The 19,012-nt window shown below is 49.3% G+C and overlaps 2 protein-coding genes across 3 annotated transcripts in view; one reads left to right on the forward strand and one right to left on the reverse strand.

Annotated features, from left to right (window-relative positions):
• Nucleotides 1-298: 298 nt before the first annotated feature.
• Tspan10 (tetraspanin 10) lies at nucleotides 299-4,854 on the reverse strand. Its single transcript, XM_038324723.1, has 3 exons — nucleotides 4,819-4,854; nucleotides 2,099-2,730; nucleotides 299-626 (listed from the first exon to the last, which is right to left on the reverse strand). Exons 1-3 carry the CDS (start codon nucleotides 4,852-4,854, stop codon nucleotides 299-301), a joined length of 996 nt encoding a protein of 331 aa, XP_038180651.1.
• A 4,087-nt stretch (nucleotides 4,855-8,941) lies between these two features.
• Nucleotides 8,942-19,012, forward strand: part of Nploc4 (NPL4 homolog, ubiquitin recognition factor) — a 48,582-nt gene continuing 38,511 nt past the window's right edge. Inside the window, exons 1-3 of one of the 2 annotated variants that reach the window (XM_038324645.1) lie at nucleotides 8,942-9,171; nucleotides 13,262-13,342; nucleotides 16,513-16,625. In XM_038324645.1, coding sequence (XP_038180573.1) covers nucleotides 9,157-9,171; nucleotides 13,262-13,342; nucleotides 16,513-16,625 — 209 coding nt within the window. In that variant the 5' untranslated portion in view covers nucleotides 8,942-9,156. Of the gene's footprint in view, nucleotides 9,172-13,261; nucleotides 13,343-16,512; nucleotides 16,626-17,715; nucleotides 17,853-19,012 lie in introns of those variants that run through there. The other variant, XM_038324646.1, reaches the window with a different exon arrangement.

A 19,012-nucleotide genomic window follows, 5' to 3' on the forward strand; every position in this document is an offset into this window, starting at 1 on the left:
GGGGCCCTCAGCCCTTGATCTTCTTTCAAGCATAGTGGGAAGCAGTGTGCTCAGGCACAGACCACGGTAGCCTTTGGGCTTAGATGGGTCCTGAGAACTCAGGAGTGAAATCGTGAGATTGGGGCGGGACAGAGTCGGTCTAGGTGGGCCTTGGGGGACTGACAGATGAAGCAAAGAGGCAATGGGCCAGGAGTGGAGCCCAGGGGACTGTTCCGTCCGAGTTACTCTGACTTTCCTTGGAAGATGAGGAGAGGCTTGGAACTTGGCCTGTATCAGGGTCTTCTCAGCTCTTCTCACCTCACAGAGGTCTGGGTTCTGTGTCCTCTGCTGTCTTTGGTACAGCTATGGCCCTTAGCAGGCAGGCAGCCAACAGGAGTTCAGCCCCTTGGATCAGGACAACAACGATGGCACAGCCGCCTGCGGTCTGCATGTTCCCTCGCAGCCACCGCTGCAGCACAGGCCAGCAGCCCTGCAGGTGCACCACTTGTCCAGCTGCATTCTGGTCCAGGTGCAAAACCCCAAAGCCGCACTGAGTGTTCACCAAAGCTCCCCCTTCCTGGGGGTTGATGCAGCAGGAGGCAGGAAGGCTGCAGGCTTGCACCCCTGGAGAACTGCAGTTAAAATACCTGCAGAGCACAAGGTTAGTCCTGGAGAGGAGGCCTTCAAACCTCTCTCTCTCTCTCCCTCTCTCTCTCTCTCTCACTGGAGGCCTTCAAACTTCAATCTCTCTCTCAGGAGGCCTTCAAACTTCAATCTCTCTCTCCCTCTCTCTTTCTCTCTCTCTGGAGGCCTTCAAACTTCAATCTCTCTCTCTCTCTCTCTTTCTCTCTCACACAAACACACAGTTGCATGCATATGAAGGGCATATGCACACACATGCAAGCGCACGCGGAGGACCCTCAGTTTCTTGTGTCACAGTGCTTACACCCTCTTGTGGACAGGGGATGGGGTGGGGTGGGTGTTGTGCAGATCTTGGCAGGCAAGGAAATGTTTAGTGAGGTGGTTGAAGGAGAGGTGTTGAGAAGACCTGGCTTGCAGACTTTCTCTTCGACACTGCCTGTGAGTTTATTTGAGCAGGCAATGTTGGAGAGAAAGCCGACTGACTTCCCAGAGAAACTTCTAGATTGGGTTGCAATAAGAAGAGGGGTCAGAGGTCAGCAGTAAAAGGCTCAGAGCTATGAGGAGCCCCCTGGTGGCTAAGGAGCCTCATCTGCAGCTTTCCACGTGTCTAGACCTCACTCACCGGGCCCTGACAACCACCCAGAGTGTGCTTATTCTCTGTGACCAGATTCTCCCAGGAGCCCGGGGGGGAGGGGTGGACTTTGCAGGGTGCCAGGAGCATGGTAACTATGTTTTTAGAGCTTCTTCTGTCCCCATCCCTTGATATCAATTGGCCTCAGAGGCTCCAGGGAGGGAGCCTAATGTTTGTCCTGCGAGTCATAGGGAGGACAGGCACGGCTCAGGGTGCCTGTGCAGTGGAGGATGTAGACAAAACAGGGACCCTCAAACAAGAACATAAAATATTGTGTCACGCCTAAGTTGGAAGTTTAATCATACTCTCAGGAACACATGCATACAGACTTGTGGAGTCACCGACTGATGGCCTGAGCTAACCTAAAGTATTTTTCCTGAGATAGCCTGAGATGAAAAAAAATTTATTTTTCTGGTGTCTTCTGGCTTGGCCTCTTCCTTGGAACCCCGTAATGGAGGGAACAGCATGGGGAAGCTGAGTCTGGGCTCTAGAATTGGCCAGAAGTTGGGCTCATTCAGGTTCAAGGCCCATGGCCTAGGCAAAGGGTAAGTGCACACGTTTGCATGTATGTTTGTATATACATGATGTATGTGTGTGCCCCAGTATAGGGCTTCATTTTGTGTTTACATAAAAGGAAGTGATTGTGAAAATGAATTTGCACGTACACAAGGAAACTTGTGTACAGGCACTTGGAAGTAGGAGTGCAAGGCATGTGCGTGGTTGTGTGTGTACGCCAGAACACGCCCACGAGAACACACACGAGTCTATGCATCCGTGCTCAAGCGGGTGAGTGAGGCATCCAGACCACCCCTTCTCTTGCCCGTGAGGGGTACGGGGGACACTCACAGGTTCTGTTGCCAGTCCTGGTAGGAAACCGCCCCACAGCACTGCAGCCCCAGCTGGACTTGGTCAAGGAGGAAGCCCAGGTCTGGGTCATCGCGGTAGTGGATGATGGCCGCATGCAGGGCATACTTCAGGCCCTCCTGCAGTGGGCCCCAGAGGACCACCACCAGCGTCCCTGCCAGGGCCTCCAGTGCCAGGCAGCTGAGGACAGCTCCACAGTAGAAGCGTAGTAGGCAGCCGTTCTCACAGAGGGCCCCCAGACATCCGGACAGGCTCACCACACTGACCACTAGGCCTCCCAGCACCAGCACCAGCATGGGGTCCGCCGGCAGGGCTCCACCCCAGCTGTACTCTGGAGACCTTTTGACAGCCAGCCCCCAGAGCCCTGCTGCCAGGGCCACCAGGGCCAGCAGGGAGAAGAAGAAGTTAGAGAGGAAAGTCAGATACTTGGCACAGTTACTTCCTGTGGAGAGTGGGAGAGAGGAGGCCTGGCCTTCCTTCCAGGCCTGGTGCTTTGCCCCAGGACAGCATCTGCAGCCCCAGGCCCCTACCTGATCCTTCCAGAGTTCTGGGCCTAGGATGTTGGAAGTAGGTGCATTGCTCCTGGTGGGTGCCCGCTCTTGGCCAGCAGGACCCTGCAGAAGGAGAGAAAACTTAGAGGATGCATTGGTCCTCGGCCAGTCAGTCTGGGACAGCCAGCAAGGGGTGAGGCCTCGTTAGAGAGGAGCTAAGAGCATGGGGCAGAAAGCAAAGAGTTGAAGAATTGGATAGCCAAGGGCCTGGGAACCTGTGACCTCATCCTGCTTAGGCAGGAAGCAGAAGGGCAGTGAGGGGTCCTAGCTCACTGCCTGTCCGGGTGGCTAGGAGGCCAACCTTCTTTATAGCAGTGTAATGGCAATGCCCTGGAAGGTCCATGGTAAAAACTGGGTAGGACAGCACTTAAAAGATGTACCCAGGGCTAGAGAGATGGCTCAGAGGTTAAGAGCATCGGCTGCTATTCCAGAGGTCGTGAGTCCAATTCCTAGCAAACACATGGTGGCTCACAACCATTTATAATGAGATCTGTTGCCCTCTTTCCGCTGTGCACACATTAGCAGAACAATGTATGCATAATAAATAAATAAATATTTTTAAAAAATGGCTGGGTGGTGGTGGCGCACGCCTTTAATCCCAGCACTCAGGAGGCAGAGGCAGGCGGATCTCTGTGAGTTCGAGGCCAGCCTGGACTATAAGAGTGAGTTCCAGGACAGGTTCCAAAACTACAGAGAAATCCTGTCTAGAAAAACAAACAAACAAAAGAAGTACCCACTTCCTTTCTTCCACACCCTCTGAAAGAGGGATCAGCTGTGGTCTTGCCCAGGTGTGGTATTCCTGGGTCAGGATTTCACTCCTCCCACAGGGCAGAATAGTGACAGGTGAGTCCACTTCCCCTCCATCGAGAATGGTCTCTCTGTTTGACTCAGTCTGCAGAGCCCCCAGTGGCAACTTTGTGCAGTCACAGGAGGGACTTTCCCACCCCAGCCGGAAGTGCAGGCTGCCTAGGACAGAGAAGCAAATCCTTGGACCACCCTTCTACCTTCCTCTGTGGAATCCACCTTGGTTTCTCTGCATCACCTAGTACCCGCCAACTGCACTGAGGTCTTTGGACACTGTGCCTGACCTAGTGTGGACCTGCTTGCCTGGCTTCCAGGGCAGGGAGAGGGGCAACCAACAGACTGGGGCAGCAATCTAGAGAAGGCAAGAAAAACAGGCCCTCCGGCAGGCAGCCCAACTGAACAGTAGATATGAAAGAGTCCTTTTTTTTTTTTTTTTTTTTTTTTTTTTTGCGGGTGGGGTTTGAGACAGGCTTTCTCTGTGTATCCTTGGCTGTCCTGGAACTCACTCTAGACCAGAATGGCCTTGAACTCACAGAGCTCCGCCCTGCCTCTGCCTCTCAAGTGCTGGGTTTAAAGGTGTGGACCATTGCCCAGCCCCACCTAGTTTGACTTGGAAGAGACTACAACCAGGTGTCTAGGCAAGGGTCCCATTCCATCTCAGTCTTTCCCACCAGGAAGAAGCTGTTCCTCCAGTCCTCCCACCCGAGCGAGTCCAGCTGCGTGGATGGCTCTTTAACCTCACATCTGGAGTGGAATATGGGAAGGTTATTTGTCAGATGGAGTCTGTCAGAGCAAAAGGACAGCCTGTGGAGCTCACTTGGCAGCGTTAAGACCATCTGAGGCCAAGGAGTCTCCACTCAACTTCAAAGGGCATTTGAGGCCATTTGCCTTTCCCTGCTCCTGAGCCCATCGTTAGAGTTTCTTTTTTCTTTCTTTTCTTTTTTTGAGACAGGGTCTCACTGTATATCTGTGGATGGCCTAGTACTTACCCTGTAGACTAGGCTGGCCTTGAACTCACAGAGATCTGCCTGCCTCAGCCTCCTGAGTGCTGGGATTAAAGGCGTGTGCCACCACCGCCTGGCCAGAATTTCTTTCAGACCTACAGGAGACCCTGTGAGGCTAGCACAGAGTTTAGCGGTAGGTAAGGGGAGCCTTCTGACAGTGAAGCCCCACCCCAAACTGAGAGAATTCACCACTGACATCGCTTAATGATAAATCCTAGCACACAACCAGACTGGGAGTGGGGCCAGGAGTCAGGTCGACCATAACCTGGTCAGAGGGCCTCCTAGAGGACCTTAGGGCCAAGAAACATCTCCAACCTGAACTAGGCCATTAGAGCTGGCTTACCTGAGACAGCAAGGGGCTGCTTTCTCCCTCTTCCATCCTCCACATGAACTGAGAAAGCCCAGGGCCTCTCTGGACCTGAACAGGTTGTAGTCCTGGTGTAACGGTATCCTTGACTGCTCTGTAAACTGTCCCCCTCGGAGCTGGAGAGCTGCAGACTCCGCCCACCCAGCCATCACAGTGAGATCATGTGAGGAGTCACATTTTAGGGCTTAAGGCAGGGCCTCTTCTTCTGTAGATGCAGTTGGTTTTTCTTCTTAGACCCTAACTCTTGGCCTTGGCTCTAGGATGCCCCTACTATCTACAACCGTGACTTTGATAAGGTGGCTCTGGTGCTGGCCTCATGACCGTCACTGGTGAGTCCCGTTTTGTCCTCAGCCCGGTTGGCTCCCAGTCTGCTCTATCAGTAACCTCAAGGGAGCACATCTCTGCAAATCGGCTCACAGTGCAGTTCTCCAGAAACCCATGTCAGTTTATCCCCCTAGTTTATCCAGTGCAGAAACAAACCAGTATTCACGTTCCAGATGTCCCCCTCCCAGCTTCTCAAAAGCAGGGTTTTGTTATGGTCACCATGCAGGCCCTGTGTCTAAAGGACTTGAGATGCACAGCAGGTTATGGAGACAGAAAGCATGTTTGAAGGCTGTCAGCACTGGACCCTACCAGACACCATCTGTGTGGTCCTGGACGTGTCCCTCCACAGGTCTCCCTGCTTCTGATCGGGATCCGGATGAAATGTGGGTGTGAGTGATGTCACTGTAGGCCCACAGGACTTTCATAGATATTATCCACATGTTTAGGGCATGAGAAAGATCCTGCTGTACCTGCCACACGCCCTGTCCTGTTTCCACTCCAGAGCCCCTGAGGTTCAGCTTTCGATGGACATTCCAGGCCCAGCCTCTACTTTTAGCTTTATATTCCATTGTTCTGGCTTATGATTTTATAATCCAGACCAATTTCCTGGTTTCCAATGGCCAACACCTGTGTGTCCTGGCCTTTACTACCCCCCCACTGCACCATCCCCATTGCCTGGAGCCCCCCAATGTCTTTCATCATCAACAAACCTTTTTCTTTTCTTCTCCCCAGTCCGTGCTGAGGATGGAATCCAGGACCTCACAGAGCTCCATCCTTACCTGTCTCTGACGTTCAGACCGCCTCTTCCATCCAGGCTCTGGCCACGGCCCAGGGCACAGCTGCCGGCTACTGTATAAATCCACTCATAAGATGTTCTCGGTTGGGCTAGGTTTGTAGCTCAGTGGGAGAGCATTGGCCTACTCTTGCAGAAAGCTCTGGATCCTGATTCTGTTCCCCACATTGAAGAAAAAGGAGGAAGAGGAAGAAGGGGAAGAACACCAGGGACAGAGTTCTGACATGACACGTGCCACAACATGAGTGCACCTTGAAAACATTATGAAAAGTGATATCAGCCAGATAGAGAAGTCACATTTTTGTTGTTGTTTTTCAAGAAAGGGTTTCTCTGTGTAGCCCTGACTGTCTTGGAACTCGCTCTGTAGACCAGGCTGGCCTTGAACTCAGAGATCCGTCTGCCTCTGCCTCCTGAGTGCTGGGATTAAAGGGGTGAGCCACCCTTTTAAAAGCCATGTCTTATTCAATTCTTCCTGCGTGTGACCTTCAGGCAGGGCATTTAGTATATACCTCACCCTATATGGACAAGGACATGAACCAGGGTGGAGGCAGCACCAAGTTCCTGATGAACTTGGCAGCCAATGACAAAGCAGCTCAGGCATTGTTGTTAACGGGTTTTGAAGATCTCCCACATGATGGCTGTGCCCACCAAAGAGGAAGTTAGAAAGGAACTCACAGCAAGAACCTGGAGGAAGGAATGGAGACAAAGGCTACAGAGAAATACTGTTCACTATTATGAGCCTATTATCTGGCTCATTCTCAGATGGCTTTGTTAAAGAGCCCAGACCTACTGGCCTTGAACTCAGAGCACCACCCGTCTCTGCTTCCAAAGGACTGGGGTTATAAGTGAGTGCCATCGTGCCCAGTCCCATCTTTAAAATAGTGTGCATGTGTGTGCAGATTGCTAAAATGTGTGTGTGAAGTTCAGAGGACAACTTCCAAGAATTTGTTTTTCTTTCTACTTTGTGAGTTCTCAGGCTTGGCCTTGTTGGGGTGGGTGTGGCTTTGTTGAGGTAGGTGTGGCCTTGCTGGAGGAAAAGTGTCACAGGTGGGGGTGCTTTGAGGTCTCAGATGCTCAAAGTAGGCTAGTGACTCACAGTATCTTCCTTTGGATTTGGATACAGAACTCCCATCTACCTCTCCAGCACCATGTCTGCCTGTGTGCCACCATGCTTCCCACAATACTGACCATGGACTAACTCTCTGAACTGTAAGCCAGCCCCAATTAAATGCTTTCCTTTATAAGATTTGCAGTAGTCATGGTGTCTTTGCACAGTAAGACACCCTCTGTATCCGTCCTTTCTTTGGTTGTGTGTTCATCATTAACAGTCACCTGATAGTCCATATCCACAATTAATCTGCCTATGGGGTAGCTGCACCAAGCAAGCCTATGTCCTTTTCCCCATACTCCCAGGGTAAGAGCCACACCAAACACAAAGTTAGCATGCAGTGAAATTTGTTGATGGAATGAATAATCCAAAATTTAAATGACAGAGGTTAAATAAAGTACACGTGTTGCCAGCACTGACATTTGCAATGATGACAGATTCAATGAATTTAACAGGAAGGGAACCAGGTATGGTGGCACACACCTATAATCCCAGGATATAGGAAGCAGGGGTAGGAAGATTTCAAACTTGAAACCAGTTTGGGCTACGTGAGACCGTGACAAACAATGGTCTTTGAACGTGGACTCCTTGGTAGACTGCTTTCCTACCACGTGTGAAACCCCCTAGTTTTATCCCAGTATCTATAAATCTGGGTGTGAGGGCACACTCGGTAATCACAGCTCTAGGAGGTAGGGAATGGGAGAATCAAACACTCAAGGTCAGAGCTGGAGAGGTGGCTTGACAATTGAGAACATTTGGCGCTGTTCCAGAGAACCTGGGTTTGTCTCCCAGCACCCACATGGTGGGTCTCAACCATCTGAAACTTCAGTTCCAAAGGTTCCATTCCCTCTTCTGCCTTTCTCTGGCCTCAGGCACGAACATATATACATATATGCAGGCAAAATACTCATACACATAAGACACATAGTCTTAAAAACTAAAAAAAAAAAAAAAGTCTAGTCAGAGGGATTGGCACATGCCTTTAATTCCAGCACCTGGGAGGCAGAGGCAGGCGGATCTTTATGAGTTGAAGCCAGCCTGGTCTACAAAGAGGTAACTGGGCTGTTACACAGAGAAACCCTGTCTCAAAAAAAACCCCAAAACAAAACAAAACAAAAAAATCCAAATAAAACAGTCTAAAATATAAAAAGAGGTTACATGCACATGTACTCAGAAACTGAACAGTTAATTTGAAATCGGTGGCAGGAGCGTGTGCATGCTTTTAGATCCCAGTACAGAGAGGGAGGCACATCACTGTGAGATCAAAGCGTGGTTTGCATAGTGAGTTCCAGGTCAGCAAATGCTGCAGTGAGATTCTGTTTAAAAACAAAACAAAACAAAAACTAAGCCGGGCTTGGTGGCGCACGCCTTTAATTTCAGCACTTAGGCAGGCAAGGGCAGGAGGATCTCTGAGTTGAAGGTCAGTCTGGTCAACAAAGCGAGTTCCAGAACCGCCAGGGCTACACAGAGAAAAACCAAAACAATCAAACAAACAAACAAAAGCACAAAAGTCAAATCCAAAAACAAAAAAGAAAACAGGTGGCTTTTAGCCTCTTAAAAAGATTTCCATAATGTCTCCTTCAAACCATGTGCATGAGGTTACAAAAGAAGCAGCTCAACTCATTGCTGGAAAATTGAGAAGACGGCACAGAACTCCCTCAACGGCTATTTTTCAAGGCGCTCTCTTCTTGGGGCTTTTCTCCATGTTCAAAAGTTCAGGAACAAGTAAGTCTCTCTATTACAGGATTCTTCCGAATCCTGAGTCTGCAGCTGAGCCTAGGAGGCCCGGCCCAGAGGAGCCGGGGATGGGCGGGGCCGAGGTGAGCGCGACTTCACATGCGCATGCGCGCGGCAGTTGACGAGGCCGGAACCTTGTTTCTCCTCCGTGTTCGCCAGGCGGAGTGCGTTGAGCGAAGCACAGTACGTCGGCGGCTGGCGGAGCCGGGAGGCGAATCTGGAGCGGCGGTGGCGGCGGCGGCGGGAGGCCGGGACTGGGGCTGAGGCTGAGGCTGAGGCCGGGACTGCGAGGCCTTTGGGGAGGCAGGCGGCGGCAACCCGGGGCCCGAATCCGGAGACAGGAGCGGCCGCCATGGCCGAGAGCATCGTGAGTGCGGCGGCCGGGAGGGAGCGGGGCGCCGGGATGAGGCAGCAGATTTGCCGGCCTCCTGGGCGGGCCCGCGCGGGACGGAGCTCGGCGCCAGCGGCTCCTCCTTACTAGTCCTGTATTGTGGCGGTTCCTGCTGTAGCTGAGCCCGGAGAGGTTGGCGGGTAGGAGGCCGAGCGGTCCGAGCGGAGCGGCCTCCCTCCTCTGTTGCCGCAGGTTGCTCCGAGGGACCCCAGCCTCCTCCCAGGCCCAGAAGCCGGTTACGTCCTTTCCTCCTGTCGTTAGGGCTTTCTCCTCCCCCATCCCAGCACTGCCTCGTCATGATTTCACTCCGGAAGAGTAGTCGGGAGAAGGGCATCATTTTCCCCTTCCCCACAAAAGAAGTGGCCAAGGGGCAGACAGCAACCTGGTGGGGCTGGCTTCTCTTTGGCAGAGACAACTTGACTACCTGTTTAAAAAAGTGTAATAAAGAAGGCTGATATCACTTTAGCCTGACTGTAGGGATTGTCACCCCTACCCTCCATGAAATATGTCAGGAAAACAGGAGAAAAACCAGCGGATAACCGTTTATAACTTGTGGGAGCTTCCCTCCAAAGTGAATGTGGCAGAGGTTGGGGAATGGTGTGAGAAACAGGCCGATCTGACGGAAGAGTTGTGGTCAGCTTTGAGGGTTATTTGGAATTTCTGGGCGATCAGAACCGTGTTGGGTGCTTTAGGCCTGGGACAGGTCAGCGGAGCTTCCCTGCATTCCAAATAACATCACTTCTTTCTGGAATCCATGGGTTTCCAGGGGAGTCCAGCCCTTGAGGCGTTTTGTTTTTATTTTTGAGACAGTCTTACTACTTTATCCCACACCATCTTTGACCTTGGCATCTTCCTGCTCAGCTTCCGGAATTGCAGATAAGGGCTACCATTTCTGGTAGGTTTAGAGTTCAGGCTTTTCTCTGAAGGTAGCTTCTCTTTCTCCACTGCTCCGTATAGGGCGTCTTCTGTTCTCTCTCTGTTTTCCATTCTGGGGATGTGCAGAGAAACCTCAGAAAGGCTGACTCCGTTTAAAAGCTAAAATTTGCAATCCTAGATGACTCGCCTAGAGATAGGTGAGGTATTAGCAGTTAGAACTGCTTCCTCCCTTTTCCATGCACTGTGATGATCTTTACTGAGGTAAAGCAATTTGTTCAGGTATTCCAGATGCTCTCATGGGCACCAGTGGGTCTTAAATTGACTTTCTCAGGTTGTGAGGAGTTAATAAACTCTTCTGAAGTTGATTTCAGAAGTTTTCTTTCTAAGATTTATGTATTTATGTGTATGGGTGTTTTGCCTGCATGTCTTTGTACTATTTGAATGACTGGTTCCCAAAGGGGCCAGAATAAGGCATTGGATCCCTCGGGAACTGGAGTTATAGATGATTGTGAGACAGCTTATGGGTGGTAGGAATTGAACTCAGGTCCTCTGGGAGAGCAACCAGTGCTCTTCACTGCTGAGCCGTTTGTGAACCCCATTTTGAAAAATTATATGTGTGTGTATGCCCATGTGTGAGTATGTGCATGTTACTGTAGTTGTTGGTAGAAGCCAAAGGTGTTGGCATACCCTGGAGCTGAAGTTACAGGCAGTTTACAGTTCAGTGTGGATGCTGGGAACTGAACTAGGATTCTCTGCAAGAGCAGTCAGTGCTCTTACTTGCTGAGCCATCTCTCTAGCCCTGCTTGTTTTTAATTCAAAGGGATATCTTTAAAGAATTGCTGTGGAGCAATGCTTCTGAGAGATTTTCTGTTTTATTTTTTTATTTTTTCTTGCTTTGTGACCTCATCTTGGCTACGTCCTGGCTGTCTTCTGGCTCCGGTGCACAAACCTTCCTTAGCTTCCCAGATAATTGGAGCTACTGGTGCTTGTTCCTCATACCTACCTCACTCAGAACCCGTGTTCTCCATGTGTCCTCATCTGTCCGTTCCATATGTTTTCTTCTGTAGCCTGTGTCAGAGGTTAACCCAGAACATTTTCAGTACAAGCCTGTCTCTTGTTAAACTCAGACTCCCCTGCCGTGTTGTTGATCAGGTAAAGTGACTTGCACTGTAGAATTTTTCTTTGGTAAGGTAGGTGTTATGGCATAGGCCTATAATTCCAGACTTTGGAAGCAAGGCAAGGAGGATAGAGGGTTTGAAGTCAGTTTGGTCTACATGGTGCGTGCAACCAAATCAGAACCAAACAAAAGCATTCTTTCTTGCGATTTCTTTCTCACAGTCAGGCTCCCATCCTGAGTGACTGGATGAAGGAGCCTTTGTAGAGCCTTCCGCTAAGAAGCAGAGGGCTTCACTTTTCGACATGCCTCAGTGTTGAAGACAGAGTGAAGAATCAAATATGTGGAAATAGTTTCCTTACATTTATAAAGGTGTTTTTCCTAGGTAGCAAATCCTAAGAGGAGAGTGCTGAAAACCAGAACTCACTGACGTTTGAGCTAAACACGGATGACTGAGCAGGGTGAGGAAACAAGACAGATGTGGCTAAGAAGCGACGTGTGCACAGTTTTATGCCCTTTACAGTTGGCACATTCACAGCGATTACCCAGACGAGAATCTAAATGTTGAGCATGCAGGAGAACAAGTGAAAGCCAGTAAACATTGAGAGACATGATTGTGCTACTTTAGAAAATCCATGTTATTTTAATTGGTTTGATGGAAGTAGACAGAGCTCAGTTGCCTGTGAGCCACCGTGAGCCTGCAGCGTGTCAGGAGAAAGTTTCAGCGATGCCTTGCCACAGTTTTCATCTGCACAGCGGTTCCTGTGTGCACCATTGCTGACTGCTGGAGCAGGAAGTGCGCAGAGACCACTCCTGGGGTGTTCCTTCTCAGCCCTCGGGGACTGGACAGCAGCTGCCTGGTTTATAGGGCGTGCCAGTTCATGCCAGCATAATGCATGACATTTTCTCAGAAAGCTTGGATCAGTGTGGAAATCAAGATCTTAAAAACTGGCCCATGTGTAGGAGGAGTCTTGTAGACCAGCCAGCATGTTTAGCTTTGCCTTGCTGTGGACATATATTTTGTTAAAACCCTGCCTAAAAACCAAACTATTAATAATAGAGTTTACCATGGTATTAAGGGCCTTTATTTTACTTTTTAATTTATCACTTATATGTGTATATGTGTGTGTGTGCGCGTGCGTGCACACACACGCATGCGTGAATTTATGTGCCCACAAGCACTCGGAATCCTGTGGAGCAGAAGTGAGCATTTCATCCCCTGGACCTGGAGCTACAGACAGTTCAGAGCCGCCATGTAGGTGCTGGGAATTGAACCCGATCTTCTGTTAGAGCAGCTATAGCTCTTAAGGGCTGATCCATCTCTTCAGCCCTTCTGTTTTTTAAAAATGGTTTTATGTGATGCCCTCTTCTGATCTTGAAGGGCAGTACATGCATGTGTTGTACAGATGTACGTTCGTGCAGGTAAAACACTTATACATGTAAAATAAGATTAAAAAAAAATCTGTCTTACGATGGTGTCATGTAGCCCAGGCTGGCCTTTTCTGTTGCTCTTGCCATCACCTCTGGAGTGCTTGGAATTACAGATATTCCCAGCATGTTTAGCCTTGACACTGTATGTATGTTCTACACGGAACTATAAGGTGTGTGAGTCAGAGTGTACTCCAGCCCATGTCTCATGTGTTGATGTGCCCTGCCTCCCTTGGGGATAGAGAATGGGGAGATGGTTTAGTGGGCAAAGGGCTTGCTGTGCGGGCTTGAGGGCCTGAGTTTGGGACTCCGCGGTGCACATTTAATCTAGCACTGCAGAGAGGGGAGATAGCTGGGGCCCAGCTGCTTGCTGGCCAGCCAGTGTAGCGGAAATGTTCAGTGAGCCCTGTCCCCAAAAGCTAGTGGGGAGCAGTAGAGGAAGACACCCTCTGTGGCTTCTTGGTACCATGTGTGAATGTGCCGTACCTGTGTGTACCAGGTACACACACAGCATACACAGCAAAGGAAGGTGGGGAAAAGTGACTTTTACCTTCAGTTTCAATAATCCAGACGCCAAAGACTTCAAGTATGAGTCTTAGAAAATGGGTCGCCACTGGCACACTAACCTCTTCACTTCACTTACAACAGATAATCCGCGTCCAGTCCCCCGATGGAGTGAAGCGCATCACAGCGACAAAGAGAGAAACAGCTGCAACGTTTTTGAAGAAGGTACCTGTGACATCTTTCGGAGCTTGCTCCCTCCAGTGCTCCTGTCTGTGCCTTTGCTCATTTCCTTTTTCACTACTGCCACCAGGTTGTCCCTTGTGTGGCTTTTTCTCTGTGTGGTTGAACTGGGTGCCTGCTGGGTCACTTGGTGATTGTGTGGGTGGGTGGGTGGGGAGGGAGAGAGGGCGGTGGGGTAGGCAGAGACAGAAAGACCTAAGCCTCACTCTGTAGGCTGGCCTTGGACTTAAAGCCGTTCTCCTGCCTCAGCTTCTTGAGTGCTGCTGGGAATACAAATATGAGTCACGGTGCTGTACTCTGTCCGGATCATATGTCTGTCACGGTTGCTGTCTACCAGACCATGGGGAGATGGCAAAGGACTTTGCAAGAGTAATTTTTGAAAATGAAAATTCAAAACTGAGCGTGGTGCTCACACCTGTGGTTTATTCTTAGGAGGCTGAAATGAGAGGTTTAAGGCCTGCATAGGCCTTGTAGTGAGCTGCAGACCAGCCAGAGCCATGGAATGAGACACTTCTCACACACCGAGCAAGGAACATGTCTCATACAAACAAAATTGGAGAAAACTTCAGTTCGTTAAAGGGAAATTATTAAAAAGAAATGTTTAGAATGATTCCATTCTATTTACTTATTTTTGTTTTGTTTTGAGACGGTGTTTCTCTATGTAGTCCTGGCTGTTTTGGAATTCTATGTAGACCAGGCTGTCCTCAGACTCATAGAGATCTGTCTGCCTCTGCTTCCCAAGTGCTGGGATTTGAAAGTGTGTGACACCACACTAAACTCCTTCTTTTTATTTTTTTGAGATTTTGCTAACTGGCCCAGAATGTGCTATATAGACCAGGCTGGCCTTGTCATGCTGGCTTTGACTTCAGAAAGATCTGTCTGTCTCAGCCTCCTGATTTATTTATTTTATGAGTGTGAGTATTTTGCCTGTGTGTATGCCTGTACCACATACATGCAGAGTTCATGGTAGCCAGAAAAGGTGTTGGATTCTCCTGGAACAGGAGTTACCAGTGGTTGTGAGGCACCATGTTGATGCTGGTAGCTGATTCTGGGTCCTCTGCGACAGCATACAGTACAGTGCTGTGCTGTTAACAGCTGACCCATCTCTCCAGCCTTGCCCCTTTTTTTTATTTTTTTAAAGTGTTTTTTTTAATTTTTTTTCAAAGATTTATTTTATTATTTATTTTATTCTCAGTAGTCTGCCTGCAGGCCAGAAGAGGGCACCAGATCTCATTACAGATGGTTGTGAGCCACCATGTGGTTGCTGGGATTTGAACTCAAGACCTTTGGAAGAGCAGGCGGTGCTCTTAACCACTGAGCCATCTCTCTAGCCCTAAAGTGTTTTTAATGTGTATGGGTGTTTTGCCTGCATGTGTTGCCAGGTTTGTAGACATTTGCCTGCATGCCTGTTTAGCAGACATAACTGGGCTGTTCTGGCAATTTTGTTATTTTTATGTTCACAGATCCGTCAGTAGGATATGTGTACCACATACAATGTTTAGTGACTGTGAAGGCCAGAAGAGGGAGTTCAGATCCAGTTGGAACTGAGTTAAAGATGGTTGTGAATTGCCACATGGGTGGTTGGAATTGAACCTGGGTCCTTTGGAAGGGCAGCCAGTGCTCTTAACCACTGAACCATTTCTTCAGGATACTCCTTCCCTCTCCAGTTCTCTTTTAGAGAATTAAAGCCACATATTTATGAATCTGTGTGTAGGGAGCGATGGAGAGAGCTTGGGTCAGACCTCAGGTGTATGGGAAGTCTTGAGCAAAGCAGGCACAGTAGCTTTTGTTTCACACTTTGTACCAAAGACCAGTAAGTTGTGGCCCTCCTCCTTTTTATTGTTAATATAATATATAAATAAGTGGAAGTAATATAATTCTCAATTTTATTTGCTATTAGCAGCATTTTTTTAAAATTTTATTTTATTTGCATTGGTGTTTTGTCCGCATGTATGTGTGAGGGTATGAGATCTTGGAATTACAGACAGTTGTGAGCTGCCATGTGGATGCTGGGAATTGAACCTGGGTCCTCTGGAAGAACAGTCAGTTCTCTTAACCACTGAGTCATCTCTCCAGCCCCGCTATTAGCAACATTTTATAACCAAGCACAGTGTCATTCTTGAACGTATTTGGAGTGTTGGAGGCAACCTTACTGACGCTCTTGCTGTACGTCTTCAACCCTAGACACAGTCGAGCTTCAGTGTCACTGTGTGTGCCTGGAAACTAAACGTGGGACTTATTTATTTATTATGTATATAGTGTTCTGCCTGCACACCAGAGGAGGGCACCAGATCTCATTACAGATGGTTGTGAGCCACCCTGTGGGTGCTGGGAATTGAACTCAGGACCTGGAAGAACAGCCAGTGCCCTTGACAGTTGAACCATCTCTCCAGTCCTGCTTTAGTACTTTTTAAAAGTTATTTGGAAATCACTTTCTGTTCACAGAGTCTAACTCTGCTGAGTCAGCTTCTCTGCAGGTCCTGTTCCAAAGGGTCCTCTGCTGCCACTGTTCAGAGGACACGGACTCCCAGTCCCCGGCTGCTCATTGCTTTTTAACTAGCAGAGCTCAGCGTCCAACTTTTCCGTTCTTTGGTCATTCATTAATTGGCGTGTTTGGTGGGGTAGAAAGTTAGGCCGTTGGTAGTGACAAGTTCACACAGTCTAGGCAGGTAGTCTGGATACAGACGGACTTACAAGATGTGTCTGTGTTCAAGATGGCATTATATGACCATTTATAACATTTTTTATGTTTTTTTTTGACATGTTTTAATTTAATTAAATTTTTGGCTTTTCGAAACAGGGTTTCTCTGTGTAACCACCCTAGCTGTCCTGGAACTTGTACTGTAGACCAGGCTGGCCTCGAACTCATAGAGATCTGCCCGCCTTTGCCTCCCAAGAGGGACTGAAGGTGTGCACCACCACTGCCCGGCTTAGCTTCAGCTCTTACATTATTTATACAAGACCTGTGTTTCCCATGGACCTCTTCCCTAACTTGGCCCTGGTACGAGCAGTGCAGGTTTTCTCAGAGTGAAGTGACAAGGGACCTGTCTGATTAGCACCTTCTGACTTGACCAAGTGTCCCCCGGTGGTCCTGGCGGCCTGCGGTGTGTCCTGCTTGGATACTTCACTCCATTTCTGTTGTTTGGGGCTTGTAGGTTGCAAAGGAGTTTGGATTCCAAAACAATGGCTTCTCAGTTTACATCAATAGAAACAAGACTGGAGAGATAACAGCATCGTCCAGCAAATCCCTTCATTTGCTAAAAATCAAGTAAGTGTCCTGGTGGAGGATAGGCGGTGGGAGGAACGAGATCAAGGCCCCTCTGAGGCGCCTGGATTTCCTCTTAACCTCTGGGCATTGCTCTAATTGTGGCTCTGGTAGCACAGACGGGGCCAGTGAGTTACCACTGTTGCTTGGCCAGTGTGCGACAGTCGTGCTGGACTAGCAGTTACTGTTGGCGGGTTTGACTCTGGGTCAGCGACTTGTCGGGGTCGATGACTTAGAGCCCAGTTGTTTGGGAAGAGGTCACGCCACGTCAGCCCCGCTTACTAAGACAGGCAAGATAGGGTGGCCCGTTTCTACTTAATTGTCAGTGAGGCTTTGGGAAAGGCTCCTCCTCATCTCGTGTTTATGGTGCTGTTGGGACTCGGTCCTGTCTGACCTGAGTGCACAGTGTTCAGAGGCGCAGATGTTTGGCTTTGATCTACAGCATGCTCCGCCTCTTCTAAACTGGGCGCCTGTGTTAGTGAGCAGACTTTGGTTTTCCGAGACAGGGTTTCTCTGTAGCTTTGGAGCCTGTCCTGGAACTAGCTCTTGTAGACCAGGCTGGTCTTGAACTCACGGAGGTCCACCCCCCCTCCTTCCCCCCTGCTGGGATTAAAGGTTGTGTGCCACTACTGCTTGGTGCTTGGTGAGATAAACTTTTAAAAATTTGAAATTTTTAAAAATATGTGAAAGTAAAGGACAGCCAGAGCTATATAGTGTGACCTGGTCTCAAACTTTAAAAGGGCCTGAGGAGATGGTCAGCAGTTAAGGGCACCGACTGCCCTTCCAAAGGACCTGGGTTCGATTCCCAGCAACCACATGGTAGCTCACTACTGTCTGTAGCTCCAAGATCTGACACCCTCACACAGACTTACATGCAGGCAAAATTCCAATGCATATAAAAGTAAAATAAATAAGTTCTTTAAAAAAGAGAGAGAAAGTGTGGCTTGAGTCTACACTGACACAGTCTGGGAGGCTGAGGAGGAATGAGCTGGAGGCTGTCCCTCCCTCCCACCCCGTGGGCCACATTCACAACTGCTCTCTGGGTTCCTTGCCCTGAGACCTGATTGGGTAACACACGGTCTCTGTGTGTTGCCCTTGCCTAGGAGTACAGCGTGTCTGTTTTCCCCTTTCATACTGAGCTGGAGTCCCTGCGTCACACTCCAGACGCGTGCCATGGCACCACTCCCGGTCCAGTACCTGCAATCTCAGCACTGCTGTCAGGAACACCAGGCAAGTGCTGTGCCCTCCGAGCTGGGCCCCAGGTCTCCGCTCCCCACCCCTAAAAAAATTTAATTAATTAATTAATTAATTAATTTATTATTCTGTCTGTGTATGCCTGAAGGCCAGAAGAGGGCACCAGACCTCATTACAGATGGTTGTGAGCCACCATGTGGTTGCTGGGAATTGAACTCAAGACCTTTGGAAGAGCAGGCACTGATCTTAACCTCTGAGCCATCTCTCCAGCCCCTCCGCTCCCCATTTTAAAACTATTTTGAGACAGTCTTTCCGTGTTGCCCAGGCTAGCTCTGGACTTGCCGTGTCTCCCAGTCTCCCGAGCAGCTGACTGCAGACCTGGCAGGAACATTGCTTGACTCCCTGTCACTCTGCCCTTCAGGGTTCCATGCTGCTCTTCGCTCTTTCTTGGAAGGTTTCTGTTGAATTCTCTGGAGTCTGTGTTCGTGTTTGTAATTCCAACATTTGAGTCCTAGGCCTTCCTTTCTCCCTCATTCTCCCTCCCCCTCCCTCTCTCTCAGCACTTGTTTCTGTTTACTCTTGCTTGAGGGAATTTAGTTCCCTTGAATTTTGGCTTTTTATTGGGGAGGTGTGAGAAAGCATAGCCTCTAACAGGTTCTCTTTGTTCCAAGTTGATTTTAGTGGCATTTGCTGTGTGAACACAAGGGGGTGCTGTGGAGCAGAGACCGTGTGTGTCTTTCTGGTTTTGGTCTCCAGATCCCCAAGCAGCCCAGGCCCCACTCCATCTGCAGGCCTCTGCTTGAGCCCTGGCGGGGACTTCCCTGCTGCGCATCTGGTGGAAGGAAGCGGACTGGTGTTCTTCTTGGTTTCCATTCTGAGCTCCAGGATTCTTCTAGTTTTTCAGACTTCCCTTAGTCATCTGGGGGTTTTGTTTTGCTTGTTTTTGTTTTGGATTTGTAATCCAAGCTGGCCTTGTTCTTGAGGTGCAGCCAAAATGACCTTGAGATCGTATGCTCTTGCGCTCACCTTTTCCAGTGCTGGGATCACAGGTGTGCACTGGCAAGCCTGGCTGATCATTTGGTTTTATGTAGGAGTTTCAGGCTAACAGTCTTATGGGGCAAGGAGCTCAGGACCTCCTCTCCTGTTGCCCAGTGAACACTGCAGTCTTGATCAAGTTCTTGATCCTGGCCTTGGCC

The sequence above is a fragment of the Arvicola amphibius genome, chromosome 4, assembly GCF_903992535.2.
Source record: "Arvicola amphibius chromosome 4, mArvAmp1.2, whole genome shotgun sequence".
Lineage (NCBI taxonomy): Eukaryota > Metazoa > Chordata > Mammalia > Rodentia > Cricetidae > Arvicola > Arvicola amphibius.